Genomic DNA, 20,433 nt, shown 5'->3' with positions numbered 1-20,433 from the left:
GAACTCTCCGTGAAAAGCAGGGATGGAGAAGAAGGGGCAGCCCGGAGACTGGAGGGCAAGCTCGGCCCCAAGGTCGCAGGAGGGCAGGGAGGAAACTCAGGCTGGGTGAGAACGAGGAGCTTCTCCAGAGACCCACCCTGACTCCGCGCCAGCTCCCTGGCTGTGGGAGAGAACTGTCCTGCTCAGGCATCCTCTCCCCTTCCCCGTGTGGGTGGCTATGCCGTTGAGCTGCAGCCCCAGGCTTGCCTGCTTGGTGTCCGGGACCCATGGTGTCATCCCCCTTCCTCTCTGCTGTATAACACAGGGAAGGAGGTAAGAAGTTCATCCTGAGACCCAGGACCAGAGAGCTTCATGTTTTCTCCTGATGGGGCTCAGCTGCAGCCCTGGCAGAAGGGCAGGCCCAGAGAAAGGTGAGGGTCAAAAGGAGCTGGGAACAGCTTTGCTTGAGGTTTGGGGGAGGTGGTGATGGGAGGGGGAAGAGGAGGAAGCAGAAAACAGCAGATTTGTGTCATTGGCCTTCTAAGGACAGAGTAGGTGCCTGTGAATGAGGGTCAGTGAATAAACAAGAAACCAGCCTTTCCTGCTCAGCTCAGAGACATTTATTTAGTTGCTGGTGACATTCTGGATCAGCTCCAGACAAGGTGGGCTCGTTCCTACAGTTAGAGGCTTTTCCTAGGATTTCATGGTTTCGTTTATCCAGGGCAAGAAGCTCGAGACTTTGGTGAAGACCCGTGGAGGTTTCCCATTCTCTTTTCCACAGCAGACAATGCCCTGGAGCACATTCTTACACATGAAAGGGCCCCCAGAGTCCCCCTGTGCACAGAGAGTGGGGAGGACTGAGACTGTGCTCTCCCTGATTCTGCCCACTTGTATCCCAAGCGCCCTCTCAGTGAAGGCCACCTGGCCTCTCCTTCATGTGGGAGATCAGAGAGCAGGGCAGGCCCCTGTGGGCCCCTCAGCTGCCCAGTCCTGACCCTGGACATTGTCCTGGCTTCATTTCACTCAGGGGGCAGCTCCCTCTCCTCCCCCAGGTCCCAGATCCTCTCCCATGAGGGCGCTGTGGGACTATGCTTCGTTCTACCATTTAAGGACATGGAAGCAGGCAGATGAGGACGACACTCAGCTTGTAGGGTGAGCCAGTTAATCAATGTGGGAGCCAGCTGTGAGGAGCCACCTGATTTGACTGCTGCACACCCAGGGAGCAGTTTTCTAACACCAGAGCCGGGCGTGGGGCAGAGTCTTGCAAACTCATCTTCCAATGGAGCACCATGTTTGGATGCATCTCGGGCCCCTGGGAAGCTCCCAGAAGGCCTGTGACTCCCCACTCTGGCTGCTCCCCCCTTCTCTTCCCAGGAGAAAGATCAGAGTCTAGGGGGTGGAGGAGTCCCTACTGCCTGGGACTCCAAGTCCCAGATCTTCCCCAAACTCCCCTCTCCCCAAAGCTGAGCCAGGCAGATGCTCAGTCTCACCTGAAAGGAAGACTTCTTTTCCTTCGGGTCCCCAGCGCACAGCTGAGTGGTACTGTTGTAATTATTGCTAAAGTAGGATTTGCACTCCTGGTCCTGCTGCACGGTCAGCTCCACCTCCTGCAGAGTGGTTGCTAAAGTGTCTATTGAGACTTTCCCCCAGCCGGCCACACTGCACACCTCTCCGGGCCTCACTGGGGCCTGGCCCCAGGGCAGGCTGAGTGGCTGCACAGCTGCAGTCTGCCTGGCCTCTCTCTCCAGCTGATGGGAAGAGGAAAGAAAGCCCAACTCAGCCACTAGCCTCCTGGACCTGGACACCGCGATGGGGCTGCACTGACTACCCTCTGCCCGGAGCCACAGTCAATAGTCAGGCAGCCAGGATTGGAAGGAAGGAAGAGTCCCAGTGGGAGGGGAAACAATCTGGACCAAGGAGAGCAAGAGCAGCAGGGAGGTTCCCTTACCTTTAGTAACATGATGTCATTGGAGGACTTCTTAGGATTATAGTCTGGATGGCAGATGGCTTCTTTCACAGAGATGACCTGCTGGGTCCTCTCTTGATTCAGGATGTTGTGGGCCCCCAGGGTCACCTTGATTGTGCTGCACAGAAAGCCGAATGGGGATGTGGGGGGCATGGAGTCACAGAGATCCAGCCCAGGAGCCATGAAGGGTGAGTGACAGCTGGGGCAGGGCCCGGGCTGCAGCTAGGGGAAATTGAGACAACACCAGAGCCCAGTTCTGAGTGACTGGGTGCCCTGTGCTTCTCAAGGACACTCAAAGTAGGCCTTCTGGAAGCTTTCTCTTGTCCTCAGGCAATATTGTGAAAGTACTCCGAGTTTTCGTTTTGACCTCAGTGCATGATTTCATCCTCCACAGCTGCTTTATTGGGCCAGTGTGGTCTGTCTTCTCCACTGGGCCTCTTTCTCCCACCTCTGACCCTCTGAATGCAATGCTTCCCTGTCCTATTTCTCACTTTCCATGGCCCAGTCATGCTCTCAGATGGCTCCTCTCATGAGCGCTTGTGGCCTTGAGTTACTAGGAGTCGGGGGAGCTCCCCTAGGCTGCAGTCCCTGGGCAGAGGACAAGGCTCCCTGTTGGGGTCTCGGGAGGTGTCAGTTGTCTGCAGCACCTCACCTTCCCCAGCAGTGAGCAGCCGTCAGAACAACATCCCTTTCCACAAGGACACCACCACACCTCTGGACCTTCCTCTCATGCAGAGCATGAATCAATGCCATGTAGGGGTGGGAGTGAGGCCTGGCCTCTTGTCCTCCGATGATGATTCCTGAAAAAAAAAAAAACCTGGAAGATGGGCTTTCTGGAAGCAGTGGTGGTCCGGAGGGAAGGCTCTGGAAGGTGGTGATTGAGGGTGGGGTTTACAGTGCCCTGCAGACACTGGGGCAGAGTCCTCCCAGGTTCTCCCTGGAGCACAATAATCTTTTCGGAATGTGAAGCCTCTGAACCCACTGTGAGAAAACAGAGGATGGTGCTTGTTGTTCCCGTCCCACTTCAGACCACGTATGGAAGAGATAAGAGCTGTCTTCACAATGGTGGAGCCCAAGGGGATCGTGACAGGGCTTGCTAACGCCTTCTGTCTCAGTGAGTCTCCAACCCTTCTGAGCCTTTGCTAAGGTCCTGACTGGTGCCCGTATCTAACAAACTGTCCATGAGCTCATGGAGTTGGATTTTCTACAATCCTCATGTCCTATGGGCTAACCTGTCCTGGGATCTCAGTAAACATTTTTTGACTGTGTGAATGAATGGCCTTCACTTAGCTTTCTGCTGCAGTTTGTTGGGGATCATGCTTGTAGGATTGAAGGCCATCATCATGTAGGGAGGGCCCTGTGTGGAGCAGCCTATGGCTTGGGAAGGCAGGGAGATGTGGGGTGGAAAATGGGGTCCCCAGGCCTCTGGCAGAGCCAAAGCAACAGGAGAGCCCTCATGTAGTCATCCAGCCCCTTCTGAGATCCACTGCTCCCTGGGGTCCTCTCCTGGGAGGGATGAGGGGTTGAGGGCACCAAGATGTGAAAATGTTTCCTTAGCTGGTTCCGGTGACAGTTCCACTACTGCAGCCGATTTGTCTGATCTGCCCTTTCCTGAGTTGGAATGAGGGATTTTAATTACTTATCTTTTAGAGCTCCATTTCCTCTGCCCAATGCCTTTCTATGAACAGCCCACTTTCCAGTTGATAAGAGAGAGGCTCACACACTAAACTTTTAGTGACCACTCTTCCTTCCTGCCATCCTTGTGGTATGTCTATGCAGCATCAGACTTGTTAGGCTGAATTTTGGATCGGAGCTGTGTCTAGAAAATTCTTGGTCTGAAATTGAGAAAAATCAGTGACTGTGCTGGGTAGAAGGGTCAGGAGTCCAGACGGTGTTGTGAGATGGGCTGGAGGCTCTGGAATGGGGATGTTCACTCACCTGTCCCAGGCTCAGGGGGCAGAAGAAAGGCCAACAAGAGCAGGAGTGGTTGCATCTTCCTCGAAGGTCTGCTCTGGTCTGAGCTGCTGGTGGTTCATCCTTCTAGACACTTGATTGCCAAAGGGAAGGCAGGGGTGTGGCCCAGGACCTTACAGACCACCTCCACCTGTGCTGCTGGTTTTCCTGCATCGTCTGCAAGCTGATTTGTTGAAGTTCTCTGGCTTTGGGTAGGTGAGAGTAGCGTTGTCACCACACTTGCAGTCCCAGTGCTGAGTCACAAAGTGAAAGCAAGAAAGAACAAGAAAGTGCAGCCTTTGCTGCAGCCAGCGGAGGAGCTGGACCCCAGAAGCCCGTCGGTGACCAAATCAAGAATGCCCCTTTTTCTCGGCTTTTGGCTCTTTTTCCAACCTGATGAAGTCATGAATAATTATTTTAGCAAGCTAGCTCCAGGCAGATGAGCCTGGTGGCCTCTGCCCTTGAGAAGATGGCAGTCAGTTGGGGTAGACGAAGCATCAATGATTACAGTACTGGCTGGTAAAGGCTGTAGTGGGTATCTGCCTGGTGGTGGGAGATAGAGGCTGGACCTGACTTAGGGGCATGTAGAGCTGGACACACCCAAACACCCCAAATGTTAACCCACTTCCACTCTGACCACATGTCCAGGCTTGTGTTTTGGAATATTTAGAATCCCCTCTTTAAATGTAAATATTCTGTGACAAACAGAGCTTCTCTTCTCCCATAGTTTTGAACAAAAGTCCTGGACTTGGTATTCATTGGACCAAAACAAACCATCAGTGGGTCTGTCAGAATTGAGTGGCCTGATTGGTTTATGCTTGGGTCTTGTAGCACGAGGTGGGGACCGTTACCCATATCATAGTGCCTGGTATCTGGGGAGAGGGTTCATCTCAAGAGATGTGGGTCACTGTTGCCAGGCGATGGGGAAATGAATGCCAATTGTCCTAATAATTCCTATGCACTAAAAAGTCTGTCTGGAGTGCAGTGAACAAGGGCTCTGATGTCCCTGCGCCTAACAGCTATAAATATTTGCAAAGAGATTATCCCAACACTCTCACCAGTGTGACGAGAAGTGAAGGAGTCATGGAAAGGAGGGCATTATGACCTCTAATGGCCTAACCACAATTCTGCTGAAGGAACAGCATCCTATGAAGACATAGAAAACAGAAGAAGGCAACCTGCTTAAGCATTAAGGATGAAGATGTCTGGGTGGTGGAATTCTCAGGAATGTTAATGTTATTATTTCTGTTTTCTGCTCCTACTGTGTTTCTCTATGAGTATGTAATACTTTTCCACTCAGCATACATTTTCCTGTAGTCAAACACACTCATGGACGGCAGGCATTCAGCAGACTACTTCTTTACGGTCTACCTTCTCTAAGGTGGATGTTTTCAAAATGAGGTTACTTTTCTGAATCTATTCTCAAAAAAAAAGACATTCTTGATAAATAGAAGAAATATTTACTCAATAAGCTATAGGCTATAGTGCATTATGGTGAATAAAGGAGGAATCAATGATTTCCACTATAGAGATGGAAGTTTATTAGGTTCCTCACAGGCTCCCCTCCTCTCCAATCTACCTAGGGCAGTTCTGGCCTCTGCCACAGAAAAGATGGACAGATCAATCCTGGGGGCACCTGAGCCTGGGCCCTGCTGCCTGAAGTATTGTGCTTTTTCTCCAGGGCAGAAAGCTCGAGATCCTGGTGAAGTTATACCGAGGCTTCCCATTCTTTTTTGCAAACGAGACAATGCCCTGGGCCACATTGTTACACATGAATGTGCCCCTGGAGTCCCTCTGTGCACAGAGAAGGGAGAAGTCTCAGTCAGAGCCCTCTGGCTCCTCCTTCTCAGCATCATTTTCTCCCTTGTGCTCCCCTGCTCCCCTCTCAGGGCCCAGCTGTTCAGAGAGGTAGTGGCTGAGTGGTCACCATTCACCTTGGCTCTGAGTTTCAGGGGGATTGGTGGATCCCCTGTGATGTACCTGCACCCTGAACCTGTGTCCTGGCTGTGTCCTCTCTCCAGCTCCACCCAGTCCCAGGCCCTCGTCTTGTTTTCCATGGACAAAGGTCAAGAAATTGGCTGGAGGGAGATGCCTGGGCTAAACATGCTGGGAACAGCAAGCCTCCACCCATGAGTGGAACCAGGTCAACCACTGGTTGTTGGGTGAGAGAAGTCCTGGCAATGTCACCCCAGCATCACTCTGTCCCTGGGGCAAGGGTGGGAAGATTCTTATCTTCTTACTCTTGCAGTGGCCTTCTTGTCCACAGGCTTCCCACTCACAGCTGGATGGAGTTGTAGTTTTTGAAGAGGTCCTTGCACTTCTGCTCATTCTGCACTTCTAGATCCACCTCCTGGAGTGTGTTTACCTTTTTGTCACTAGCAACTTTCCCCCAGCCTGCCACACTGCACACCTGTCCTGGCCTCACCGAGTCCTGGCTCTCTGGCAGGATGATGGTCTTCACAGGCGAGTTGAATTGAGTCTTCTTTTGCAGCTGGTCAGAAAAGTGAGAGATGGCAGTGCAGGTCTTGCATTCCAGCTGGTCTCAGATCCATGGCTGAGGTTGCCTGTACCCCCTGCACGGAGTTCGGCAAGGCCCCTCCTATTACATTGACGCAGCAGAGCAGACATGTTGGGGGAGAGGAAGGAACTGAGACACTGAATGAGCTACCCTCATGAACTGTGAAACTGCACCTGAAAGTCAGCAAGGTGGTACCTTCAGTAGCACGATTCGTTGACCTTTGAATTATCATCATAATCCTTATGAGTTAAGACTCTGAGCACAGGAATGACCTGCTGGCTATTTTCCATTTCTCTGATATTGTCAGCACCCAGGATGACACGTATTTGTCTGTAAAGAAAAGGTAGATTTGGTAAGCCTAGGAGCTACAACTCAGTCTCTGAAATGCAGGTTGAAGTTCCAGCTGAAAGTACACCTGCAGCTGAATCAGATAGGCAGGAAGGGAAAAGGGGACAGTGCCAGCTTTCTTTGCTGTGCAGCAGTGACCCAGCCTGGTTCTTCAGCAGCCTGTTGTACATCCAGACCTCTCTCCACACAGTCCACCCCTGAATCCCACACTCACTGTCAACTGGTCTGAGCAGATCAGATTGTTCCTCTGATTAGTCACTGGCTCTTTGTGCTCACTGACTTTCCTGAGTTATGGGCCAAGGGACCCTGCCAGGGGATCCCAGGAAGACAAGGACTCAATTGTGCTCCTCACCTTCCATTGCAGTGAGCTACGGTCACAACATTATCTCATACTAGGACCCACCACATCTATTCCAACCACCCATGTTATTGTGGGAAAGTACAGATGCCATGTAGGGCAGGGACTGTGGTATGGCCTCTCTGCCCCATCTGAGCTTCCCTGAAAGAGAAAATTGCCCTGGATCTCTGTGTTCATGGCAAACATGGGCCGAGAACTGCCTGGTGGCCTAAACCTATGGATGTTCGGAGGCTGGGGTGGTTGGAGTGTCCTCAGGGACCCAACACAATGAGAGGGGGCTGTAGGCTTCAGAGGGCAGCTGGCGGGCTTGCAGCATTGTTTCCTGGTTTACTTTTCAGTTTCCTCCTGTAGAGATGAGGTGCTCAGCCCTTGTTCTGGAGCAAACACACTTTAAATACATGTTAAGGGGACTCTCCCAGAAGATCCTGGTCTCTCTGACCTAGCCTGGTGAATTTTTCCCCAAGCCGTTCAGACCCCTGTGACCTGCTTACCTCCAGAATGAATCTTGTCTTAGACTTGAATATTTTATGCTCATAGAACCAAATACTCTGGTTCCTTTCTTTCCCATCCTGGGCCAGGCACATAGTACACATCCCATAAATGCTTGCTGGGTACATGAATGAACAGTCCTCAAATCTGCTTTGGTCAGCAGCTGGGGAGGAGAAGTTTTAATGCAATCTGAACAGTTTTAACATTCTAAGTCACACAGAAGGCAGAATACAAACGTCGGGAAATCAGAGGGAGATGGGGAAATGGGCTGGAGGGGCCTAGGTGGCAGCCACTCTCCACTAGGCTGGTGGGGGCAGCAGTGAGTCAACACTCTGATGGCTTAATTAGGTTCTCGATATCTGCCCTGGGAGAGCTGAGTGGTTCAGAAGAATGGGGAGAAGGTGAAAGTGACATCTAGGAAACTGAGTATTAGCTGGCTCTTCTGTTGTGGATCCAGACAACACCTCCAGAGACATATTACCACTCGAAGCTTTGGAGAATGGGAAGTTATAGCACTCATTTTCAGCTTTCCCCTTCCACTAGAATCATGTGCTATCCTAATATTAAGTCATTTTCCAGGTGACAAGGATGTGACCCTTGGAAGGGAGAAGACCCACCAGGTGTCCTAGGGAGTAGTTCTCTTTTCTATAGTTTCTCCACACTGCATATCCAGTGACAGACTGGGGATCAGCAAATTTCTGGGGAGTGGACTGAAGCAAGGAAGGATCATAAAGACAGCCTCACTTGGACACTGTGAAAGTGTCAGTGTTGGAATAAGCCAGCCCTCTGAGGATCTATAGGGGCGTTTAATTCCTGCAGCCCTGGAGAGTTGGAGATTGGCTAAGAAGAACAGAAGCAGCAGCATCTTCTCCGAAAGGCTGATCAGGTCTGAAGTGGTGTGTGCCTTCTCCTTCCAGGCTTTTCAGTCCTAGAGGTGAAGGAGGAAAGGGCTGGCTCAGTGACCACCAATTTCCTCCCAGTTCTATTGCTTCTTAAGATTAGAGCTTTTGTCACATCCCTCTTCACTTCACAGAGAAGGGGTTGTGTCATGAGGATTTTGTAAGAAGCATATTTTTAGGCTATTTATAGCATGATCACATTTACCAGGACAAAGCACTGGACACTTTCAATGGAGATGAAGCTTTGGGGGCCTTTCGTATTAGCCAGAAATGGTCTCCCTTTTCCATTAGTGAGATCCTCCAGGAAAATGAATATGATCCCAACATGCCTTGAATTTGTGATTAGGCAACTGTCTACTTCCTAAAATAGCATGCATCTATGCAATCCTACTCTTTGTAGAGCTCCATTTTTGTGATAGCACAAGGGTTTTATTTTATTTCTTAGTCTCATTTTTGGTGTAAAAGCCAAAGTACCATGCACTGGTCTCATAGAACACAGTCGGCAAGAGTCTAGTCATCCATCAACTTCTTGGTAGTTACAAGCAACTGGAAACAGTTGGGGTGGGGGTGAGGAGCAGAGGTTAGGAATGAAGTGCAGATGGGGCATTGATGTGGGTGCAAGGAAGAAAAGGTCATGACCGAATAGGAGAGCTGAGAGGAGGTGTTTGACTGAGAAATGCACTTGAGTTCCCTGTGTGGTCCTAGGTTGCCTGATAAAGCTAACATTGTTCTAAACTTCTTGATATTTTAAAGGTTAAAAGACCCCAGAGTTGAGTAGCTGTGGAATGCATATAGAGGCTTAACCAGAAGAAACAAAGCTTTGCCACTCATTCTGAGTTTGCTTGATCACTCTTGTCCCACCAGGCACAGGTGACCTGGTGCCTCAGTGAAGACCACGTTGTAGGCAAAGATTCTGCCCCAAAGCTCACTGTCTCTCATGAGGAGCCTGGCATGGATACTCTCACAGTTCACTAGGCGCAAGAGCTTGAGGGCTGTCAGCTATTGGATCTCAGAAGTCTAGAGGCATGATGTTACTAAGAATGCAAACAATCAGCCTGACAGTTCAAATTATTGTTCTTTGTTCTTACATATTTGACATAGATATGTGAAGACTTCTGAAGTCTTACCTGAAACTGGGTATAATGCTTATGCTGCTTTTGCATCTGTTGGATCAGTCATTACCCAGAAGGTAGAACATGTCAACTATCTTCTCATTTTCATTCTGTGTCCCAGACTTGGTTGTTGCTTACAGGGGATATCACCGTTCTCCTACCTTTGATGACTTATGCCTGCTTGCCACCCTCAATTTGGAAACCACAAATGTATTCAACAATGTTGTAGTGATTTATTAATCAAATGTGTGTAAACATGTTGGGTTATGAAATATCTATTAAAGAATGTCTGTGAAGTTTTGGAAGCATAGAAAATCAAAGATGATAGAATGTAATTTTGACCCAAAGCAGGTTTTATCATGTGAGATCATTTTTTCCACATAAAACCACGAAAGTTTTCACAATTTCCATAGCTTGTTTTGTTACCGAAACTGAAGAGTGTTACCTCCTGGCAAATTAATCAAACTCTCCACAAGGGTTAGTTGTGTCACACAGTAAAGTATATTAGCAGCAAATAGGACACCATGAGGAATCATTTCTGGAGTCATGGCATCCCTGAACAAAGGGAAACAAGGACAGTTCTTTCAGATGGAGAATTGATATTCAAAAAAGAGAGTTGGGTATTCACCTGTGCAGGCTCAGGTGGAAAACATACTTCCATATACACTGCAGAGTTTGATAATAAGATCTAAGCTCCTCCTGGAGAGATCTTAGCATTAAAAATAAGGCAAAGGTCATAGGAGTAGCTCTTTGGTGAGGTTTGGTCTGGTTCAGGGTGGTTGGTGATTCCATCTCCTTAACATAACAAAAGAAAAAAGAACAATTTGGAAAAACTGTTCAAATATCCAAAGCCACCCTGTAGTTCCTCGGAGTATCTAATCAGTGAAGTTTCTTGTACAATTGGCTGTGCTGCACATTTTTCTGAGAGATAACTTTCCCCTGAGCTGTTGGCACGCTACGTAGGGCTACACATTCACCCAACAAATGACTCAGACCCCAATTCTCTCATGGTGATCCGTGGATCCAGATCATATTGGCAGTCACTCGCCTCTTTCTGCTCTACTTCTGCCCCTCATTGCCCCCTCTCTCGTCTGGCCCACATTTAGCTCATCATGACTCTGCTATTCTGACAAAGGGCAAAAGGCATCTGTGTCTGTGCTCAGCCATCATATCTGGAGAGAAGCTTGGCTGCTCTTCTGAGGCTCTCATTACTAAATTTGTAATTGCTTTAGAATTTTTCTGTGAACACTAAGAGAAAACTAAGAAGGTAAATGAACAGAGCATTAGAGATGTGTGGGTCACTGAGCGCAATATACTTGTAATGGGAGTCCCAGAAGGAGAGGAGAGAGAGAAAGGAGTGGAAAAACATATGAGAAGAAATAATGGTTGAAAGTTTCTCAATTTTAGTGACACAACCCCCAAACAAACCAAAACTATTAATCTACACACTGAAGAGAACTCCAAGGAGGAGAAAGTACCATAGAAGATTGGGCAAGATTTCTTCCATTCCTCCTTCCCTTCTACCCTAGATCTCATGGTCTCATTTCCAGCCCAGCCTTCTCTTCAGACAGCACCTCTGGCTCATTCTCACCCACAGCTGCTGCTTCTATATCATGTCAACAGGGAGATGTGCTGGGATGGAGCTACTTCTGAGTCTGTGACATCAACCACACATGATGCCTCTTCTGTTTAACCTAGAACCCAGAGAGCTCAAAGGAAAATGTGGCTCTAACAATGCCGTACATGTGCAGAGGAGGTCTCTTCCCACTTCCTCCAAATAGCTTCTTCTATTATTAGAACTTTATTCCTTTTGTCTTACAAGAGATTCTTTTTTTACTATTACTTTTTAAATTGTGGTTATATACACATAACATAAAATTTAGCTGTTATCCATTTTTAAGGGTACACTTCAGGAACATTAAGTATATTCACATTGTATTGCAACCATCATGACAATCCATCTCCGGTTATTTCATCTTCCCAAATGGAAACTCCAAACCCACGAAACAGTCACTTCCCTTGCCCTCTCCCCCTATTGCCTGGGAATCACCATTCTGCTTCTTGTCTCCATAAATTTGTGACTGATTCTTATGTAAATGCAAGAGCCTTGAACATGCTCTCATTTTAAGCCTTACACCTTATTTATCAATTGGACCTTATTAAGCAGTAAACCAACACTAGGCAAGCAGAGATTGGAAGAAAAGTGGAAGGGTAAAAGGAAGAGCTGGGGAGGGGGCAAGCACTTGCACACAACCCTGCCTGAATTTATCCATCTTCCTCCCACCACCACGAGGAATTCGAGGTTCCTTGTAGTTTTCCTGAATGTGTTCAGGTGGGATAGAGACGCCTGGCTCTTCACACTTTTGGATATATTGGAAGATAAACAGAGAGATGAGAATGATATTTCTTCATCTTAATGAGGTACTGATGTCATCATGAACAACGGAAAAGTGCTCGAAGCCTAGTGAAGGCTTCTTTTCTTGTTTCCAAGGAAAGAAGAGCTCCAGTGAAGAGTGACTGCCTCCACCTGGGCTCTGCTCCTCTGCCCTTTCTACACAACTCTTTATCCTGTGTAGTGGGTATATAAGCAGCATTGTCTCCAGAAACCTTGTCCATAGTGCTGATCCTCAATGGAGCTGCTCAGTAGGGTGGAGGATGGGATCATCCTCCACTTATCTGGTCTCCTTCACTACCTGACAGGTTAACTTAGTGCGAGAAAGCTCACTTGAACCTGGGTCTAGGAGGCACAGGCTTTGGTCTCTAAGGCAAATTCTAGAAGCCAGAGGACAGGTCGGGTCACTAGAAGACAAGATGTTTAGTGCCTGGGACAGTCTGTGGAGGTGGATATGGTGGGGAATGGAGCTCTTTGTCAAGATTGCTACACACTGAGTTGGGGCTCCTGACTTCTGTGGGCAGCATGGCAGTCTTGTGGCATGGCCCGGCTCCTTCCTTAGTTCTCAGTGTCTCCATGCTGTGATGAGGAGCTCTGTACCAAGCATGCTTCAGATATATATTACAAGGAAAGTTTCTGGCCTTAGGGCAGACTGTCCAAAAGACCTGGAAAACAATTTCTCCTGCCTATGCCAGTTGCTTCTTTGTCCCTGAGTATCTCAGATCCATGTGTCCTTCTCCCTTTCAGGATGAGGCTGGTCCCTAAGGCCCAAATATTTTGAGCTGATCAGGCAGAATACAGTGGTATCTTTCTCTTACATCCTGAGTTGGATACATGAGAAATACCCATAAAAGTTTCCTTAATGCAGTAGTGAATAATACACGTTTGCTTTGGCTTGCATGTGTGTGGGAGACGGCCACATGGGTTTCTGAACTCCTGAATGGATTTAACTTCCTAAGGCCTTGAGCTCTCTCTCTGAACAATGAGGGCAGATACAAGGGATGGGAAATCAGAGTGAGATGGGGAAATGGGCAGGAGGGGGTTGGGTGGGAGCCAATCTCCACCTGGGCCTTTGGAGCATTGGTGAGGCAACACTCTGATCGTTTAGTTGGGTTCTGGGTATCTGCCCTGGTAGAGCTGAGTGGCTCAGGAATAGAGGGACACTAAGGTGGAGGTGACAACTAGGAAACTATTAGTAGTAAGCTCTTCTATTCTTGATGCAGAATCATATTCTTGGGCAGTTGCTGAGTCAGCCTGACCACACTCACTAGGAGGAAGTACTGGGCTCTCAGAAGGAATGAATACGGCTTTGGGAGACTCTGGCCTGAGTCAGAAGTGATGTTCCCCACCTTGGTTGAATTCTGAATGGTCAAATAGCCTGAATATCACTCCACAATGCCTGGCATGTGTGGTTAGATGCATACTTCCTACAATATCATAACTAGATTCAATCCTTTCCTTTTTAGTTTTTCACTGTTGGAGATCCTGAGCCCATTTATGATATTCATGCAAAAATACCAAGCTCTTGTCTCACCTGAAACATGCTAGGTGACAGCCCCTGATCCATTACCTTCTTTGTATTTTCAGACAATGACAGAATCTTGGGTGTGGGGCCGCAGCAGGGAGATTGGGGAGGAAGTGGAGATGGGGTGTTAAGGAGAGTAGGAGGAAGGTAAGGAGAGAGCAGATGGGGAGCCTTTGAGGAGGGTTGAGGACCATTGTGCTTGAGTTCAGTGTGTGCTCCCTGAAGACCGCTTTAGTTCCAAGTGAGGTAACTAAGCATGAACTTGTCATGGTTTTATGAGTTCCCAGTCAAGTCAGTAGGGCCTTTAGTGAACAGAGGTTGCACCTGGAGAAAGAGAGTGGGAGGAATTGTGTCCTTTTGCAGTAGAGTTCAGTGTGCCTAACACTAATGCCAGAGCTCTGCTGCTGAGGTTTCCTTAATAGAGAAGAGTGCAGAGATGTGGGAGGTGGTTGGGCTGGCCTCTGGGATGGTCAGGAGCAAACTGTCTCCTGGAGGTGAGCACTGTGAGGTGTGGAAATCTTTTCAGCAGAGCAGCTGGAGGCAGAGAGCTGCCTGGGAAGTGCTGACAGGCACAGAAAGACCTGGAGGTGAGACATGTCTGGGGATTGAGTCTTGAGACTGGGCGGTGTTCTGGGCTCTAAGTAGATGTCACAGAAAGGAACTGCTGAATGGAGGACTCTTCCTCTGCTCTCTACTCCTCTCTCCCCACTATCAAATATTCTTTCCATTTACCAATGCAAGCATTTAATAATGAGACTGTTATCCTCCAAAACATGGTTGTAAAGGACAATGTCTGTGGATACATGGCACCGAATATAGAGACTGACTGAGTATTGTTAGAGATGTATTCTTGATTAAAATTTTGTGGATAAATGGCTTACATTGAATATTAGACCAATGACTTTTTGATAAGCTAGTCCCGTAATACAATGGTCACATTTACCAAAGCATTTCTGTGTATAGTCACTTGGATTTGACAAAACATGACTTCAGCGAGTATTCCATTTAAGATCATGGAAATTGCAAAACTTCAGATGGTAAATGTCACACTGCGATGACTAAAGACTTTTTTTTCCAATTAGATTTTTGAGGTCATATGGTTTATAAGATTGTGTAATTTCACGTGTACATTATTATTGATCATTTTTCTGTATAGACTTAAAGAGTAATTTACATTTTGCTGGAGGTAGAAAAATCTGCCACCTCATTCTGCATGGTTCTCTTAAGAAGGTATTTATATCATGATTAAAGTATGTGACTTCAGTAAGCGCTTCTTTGAATATGACCTAATCTTTACTGTAAAATTTATGTTATTTTAGTCAACATTTTGTGTGGAGTTTTGTATAACTTCAGTGCATCAACACAAGAAGCAGACCCCCTTCACACGGAAATGAGAACATTGGTCCACAGTACCATGAGGGTTGGTGTGGCGAACTGGTGAGAAGAAGGACTCTGGCTGTGACGGACACGTGGGCTGCTTCCATCTCTTGGCCACTGTGAACAATGCTGCTGTGAACATGGGTGTTTGTTAGCCATTTTTAAGCAAGCAAATCTTTTTTATTTCTTGTAGTACTTGTATGTGTCTTTTCCATTTAGATCGCTGATCCATTTGAGATTTACTGTAGATTCTGCTGTGAGGAGTGGATCAAATTTTCTCTTTTCCCCCAAATAACTACCTAGTTGTTCTGACGCCATCTATCAAGTTTGTTGTGTCCCAGTGATTTGGGATGCCTCCTGTACCATCTATTAAATTAGGCCTTGTATGGCATTTCAATTCTGTCCTTTGTTCTGCCTGTCCCACACACACTCATGGCACAGAGTTTTAGAGCATACAGTCGTCCCTCAGTATGCAAGGGGAATTTGTTCCAGAAACCTGGTGGATATCAAAGTCTGCAGGTGTTCAATTCCTTGTACAAAATGACAAAGTATTTGCATATAACCTATGGGTGTCCTCCATTCTGTATGTTTTAAATTATCTCTAGATTACTTACAATACCTAATACAATCAAACGCTATAGCTGATAATACAGCAGCTATTGTTTAGGGAATACATCACAACGATTGTAGGCTTTTCGATTCCCATGGGTTGAGTCCGTGGGGGATATGGAAAGTGCATTGTACTTTAATATCTATCAGGGGGTCTCTGGTAGGGTGGAAAGGAGAGAGCCTGGCCCTGGGAGAAAGATGTCCTTCCATCCCTTCCCAAGGCCATGGGAGGAGGAGAGATGAGGGAATGGATGGCTTGAAGGAGGAAAGAAGTTCATCCTGATCCTCAAGAAATTGGGGAGGATTCATTTTTCATGAGGAAGAGACCCCATTTTCCTGGATTTGCTCAGACTCAGTCCTGGAGTACGTTTGTTGTGTACTGAATGATGTTGACTGAGCAAACGAGAAATAGGAAAATTCCACTCTAGATGTGGTCATTGATTAAAGCTCTAGGAACCCCCTTGAAGCTGGCCTCTGTCCCAGAGAAGAAGCGTGAGTCACAGGGGGGGTCCAGTCTGACCTTGCTGTTTGAGGCATCTTATTGTTCTCCTCATCCAGGGCAAAAAGCTGGAAACCCTGCTGAAGACTGTGGGAGGAGTCCCCATCCTATTTCCATAGGTCATGATGCCCTGGGCCTCGTGGTGACACATCAGGGGGCCTCTGGTGTCCCCCTGTGGGTGATGGGAAGAAGGGACATGAAGTCATCCCTCCCCACTCCTGCTGCCCTAAGGCTCAGCCCTTAGAGAAGACAGGGACAGCTGGGCTCCTTCAAAGTGGGATGTGTGAGATAGAAGGGTGGTGAGGCGCAGAAGTCAAGCTTTTGGATCTTTCCATCACTGGGCTTCAGTTCTGACTGTGGTTATGGTCTGTAGCTCAACCCAAGTCAGGGTACATTTCCCCTCCTCAGGACAAGGCTGCACACGTGTATCTTTGTATGCGGAGCTCCTCAAATCCCCTAGAGATCAGACTCCTCAAGCCCCTGCTTCTCTCAGGTCTAGGCCCCAGACTGCAGCTGTGGGAGCGTAGTCTCTTCCGACTGGTCAGTACCACCCAGGCACGTCTGCTTTGGGACATGTTGCTGATGCCCAAGGCCTTACCAGGAAGGTAGACTTCCTCTTACCCTGATTCCCCATACAAATCTGCATTGGTTGGGTGGAGAAATTGAAGCGATTGCTGCACTCCTGATCCCTCTGCCCTCTCAGCCATGCTTCCTGGAGAATGTCTGTTCTACCATACCGGCCAACCGGGCCCCAGCCCACCACGTTGCTCTTGGTCCCAGGACTTGACCTGGCCTGAGTCAGAGGCAGAGCACTGGCCTCAGACTCGGTTCAGTCTGGCTCTATTCTCCAGCTGGCAGGAAGAGTGCAGGCCCTCAGGGACTCCTGGGGAGAGCTCACCTCTTGCCCCCACCATTATCTGTAACTCTGTGCCTACTTCATCCCCCTTGGCCCCAAGACAGGATGGAGCCTCCATGCTGGGAGAAAGCCAGCTGGGCTGGGGAACCAGAGCATCAGGTAGATGGTGCTTGAAGTAACACGATGTCATTCAGGTTGTTCTCCTGCTCATATTCAGGCTGACGGATGCTCTGAGCACAGATATGTGCTGCTGGGTGCTTTCCAGCCTCCTGATGTTCTGGGCCACAGGATGACATTTATAGTGCTGTGAAGGAAAGGTGGCCTAGAGTTAGGCGGAGCTGCAGGACCTCAGTCCACCAGTGCTGCAGGGGAGGAGGATGGTGGGACTGTAGCTGTGGGAATTGAGGGGATGGGAGGGCTCTGGGGCTGAGCTGTCTGTGCCCTCCGCTCCTCAAAGCCCTGAGCTGGGGATGGTGGGGGACACAGGGACCTTGAGTTTTACTTCCCCCAGAATAAACTGAGAGAGAGCTTGAATTCATATTTTGGGACTCAATGTGTGCCTTCCATTTCCCCCATCTCTCTTCTTGATCATGTCCTTCTTTTCTCCTCATTTACACTGGCCTGTTTCTGCCCCTAGATGTACCTGGTCTCTTTGTCACCCCTTTATTGCTAGAACCCTGCTTTTGATGGCCCCTGTTATGAACTCTCTTGGCCTGTCTGACTGGTTGCCCAGGATTCTCCTTGGTTCCTCATGGTCCCCAGAAGAGAGCTGCCATCAGCACAAAGTCTTCTCATACTAGGAGCACCCTGCAGGTGTCCGGACCCACTGGAATCTGGATCAGAAGATATCCCACGTACGGATTGGAATGGGGCCTGGCCTCTTGGCTTCTGATGCTCTCCCCTGATGGGAAGCTTTCAGTACTTATCTTTGTTCTCACAGAACCTGCTGAGTTGGTACCAGCTTGGTGCTCCAGAAAGGATAAAAGATGGGACGGAGGAGAGACGATGCAGAGGAAGAGGAGTTCCTGACTGCAGGGGTCTGCTCCACACATTCGGAGGGCAATCCAGGTTTCCTCTAGAAACACTGCTGACTCCCCATCCCACACCTCAGCTTGTCCCACCTCCCTTAAAGGAGAAGAGGAACACTTGGTCCAGGCCTGGCCAGCTTCAGCCTCCCCTATTGAGGAGAGATCCTCTGCTGTTGGATGCGAACCTGCTGGAGTGGCATCTTCCTGAAGTCCCTTGTACTTTCTTCCTCAGGGAGCTTCCCAGATCCCACTGAGTCCAGCCCATGGCCAGCTCACGACCAGCATGGGACTGGTTTTAAGATTCTAGATGTGAGCTGATGGGACTGTTATTGCTGTCTCCTTATATCCCAGGCTCTGACACATGGACAGCAAAATGAATTTAGAGAGCACATTTATTTAACACGTTCTAGGTGCCAGGGGCAATTCCAAGAATTTTTATGTACACTAACTAATTTAATTCTTCTTGGAGCTCTATGAGGTAGGCATGAGATGATTTCTATTTTCTGATGAGGAAGCTGAGGAACTGTGAATTCAAATCACTGGCCTAGTGATCCAAGTTAGGAAGTGCCTATGCAGTCTGGCTCCAGACTCTATGAGAGGGATCAGATCTCTGAGGTTGGGGATTGTCACTCACTTGCCCTAGCCCTGGGGGGTAGGAGAAAGGCCACCAGTTGCAGGAGTGCATACGTCTTCCTCGGAAGGTGGCCGAGTGAGCTGCTCCTTGTACTTTCTCCTGCCATACTTTTAGCCCCCGAGACAGGAAGGAAGGGTGAGGGTGAGATCCGAATTCACAGTCCCATTCTCCCGCTGGTGTGATAGGTTTCATCGCCCAGCTGCCCAGGAGGCTGCACATCCCTGCCAGTGATCTGGGGGTGAGGGAGTCATCCTAGACAACAGCGCCGTCCCCCCACAACCTCTACACAGTGCTGGCAGCACAAACAGGAAACCAGGGCGACAGGAAGTTTCTTGGAACTTGTGTCCTAGAACCCAAAACCCATCAAATTCCATAATTTCCCAACAATGCATGATAGCTGGTGGCTGCCTATGTCCTCTATTTCCTGTGTCTCTGGGATTACAGCTCAGTCATTTGGAATTTCAGTTTCTCTAAATGAATGTAAGTTTCCTGGATTCCTTCTTTATTTCCAGTTAGTAAGACATGGACAAGGTTGAATGAAACAGGTGTGGTGTGAGGTGGGATGTGGTGAGGACGCCAGGAAAAGTTTCAAGAAGATGAAAGAGGGGAAGTCTGCCTGTCTTTGCCATCTGACCCCTGGCCCCGCTCTGAGACCCTGACTGCTGCCATTTCTTATTTACTTATTTATTCATTCATTTTTATTTTATTTGGTTCACATTGGTTTATATCATTATGTGAATTTCAGGTGTACATCATTATATTTCAGCTTCTGTATAGACTGCATTGTATTCACCCCCAAAAGTCTAGTTTCCATCCGTTGTCACCATACATATGTGCCCCTTTACCCCTTTCACCTCAGTCCGTCTGCTTCCCCTCTGGTAACCATCAAGTTGTTCTTTATATCTATGTGTTCCTTTGATTGTTATCTTCCACATATGCGTGATTTCTTACAGCATTTGTTTTTCTCTGTGGGACTTATTTCGCTTAGCAAAATACCCTCAAGTTCCATCCATGTTTTGTAAATGTCAATATTTCGTCTTTTTTTTTTTTGAGGAAGATCAGCCCTAAGCTAACATCTGCTGCCAATCCTCCTCTTTTTGCTGAGGATGACTGGCCCTGAGCTCACATCTGTGCCCATCTTCCTCTACTTTATATGTGGGACGCCTGCCACAGCATGGCCTGCTGAGTGGTGCCATGTCCCCACCCGGGATCCGAACTGTGAACTCCGGGCTGCTGAAGCGGAACGTGTGCACTTAACTGCTGTGCCACCTGGCTGGCCCCAAGCCTGTGATGTTTTATGGAGCGTCAGTGCTGGAAGAAGGCTGTGCCTGTGCTGTTGTCTTCCCACCACACGTGTTGCTAGGAGCGAGACACTATCTTACCAAGAATTGGCCTGTGCTGTTGTCCTTGTAGGAAAGAACAGGTGACATAGGAAATTCAGTGACATCCGTATACAATCTTCCCCTCAGAGTAGTTAGAGGGAAATAGGAACTCCGGCCCCGCATGTGGCAGAGAAAGTTTTGAAAAAAGATGCAACACCCTCAGTGTTTCCTGGTAGAACAGCTTACTTCTGAGACTCAGCAGCTGGCTCTGCAGACCTGGCTAAATACAGGAAGAGGTGGAGGTGGACATATTCCCTAAGACCCTCTTCCACTAATGCTCAGACCTTCCAAACATTCAAGGTAGGAGAGTGGTATACACATCGTGATATATTCATGGGGTGGAATACTGTCCAACTGTTAGAAAGCATCATGTTTTAGAAGACTGCTTAGTGGCATGGAGTGGTGTGTATCATCTAATATAAGGTGGAAAAGTAGACTGTACACCGGTGTATACAATTGATACAAATTCCGTGAAAGTGAAAGACAAGAACCAGAACAACAATCTTATT

At 48.2% G+C, this 20,433-nt stretch overlaps 1 protein-coding gene and 1 pseudogene across 1 annotated transcript; both read right to left on the bottom strand.

The window, feature by feature from the left end:
- Nucleotides 1–672: 672 nt before the first annotated feature.
- On the bottom strand, nt 673–3,938 carry LOC124235930 (granzyme H-like). Its single transcript, XM_046654476.1, has 5 exons — nt 3,884–3,938; nt 2,598–2,745; nt 1,928–2,063; nt 1,470–1,727; nt 673–813 (listed from the first exon to the last, which is right to left on the bottom strand). The coding sequence occupies exons 1-5, from the start codon at nt 3,936–3,938 to the stop codon at nt 673–675; spliced, it is 738 nt and encodes a 245-aa protein (XP_046510432.1).
- A 457-nt stretch (nt 3,939–4,395) lies between these two features.
- On the bottom strand, nt 4,396–7,308 carry LOC124234983 (granzyme-like protein 2; annotated as a pseudogene).
- Nucleotides 7,309–20,433: the final 13,125 nt, after the last annotated feature.

This window comes from Equus quagga, chromosome 2 (genome assembly GCF_021613505.1).
Source record: "Equus quagga isolate Etosha38 chromosome 2, UCLA_HA_Equagga_1.0, whole genome shotgun sequence".
Taxonomy (NCBI): domain Eukaryota; kingdom Metazoa; phylum Chordata; class Mammalia; order Perissodactyla; family Equidae; genus Equus; species Equus quagga.
This window is presented reverse-complemented; position numbering and strand designations above follow the sequence as displayed.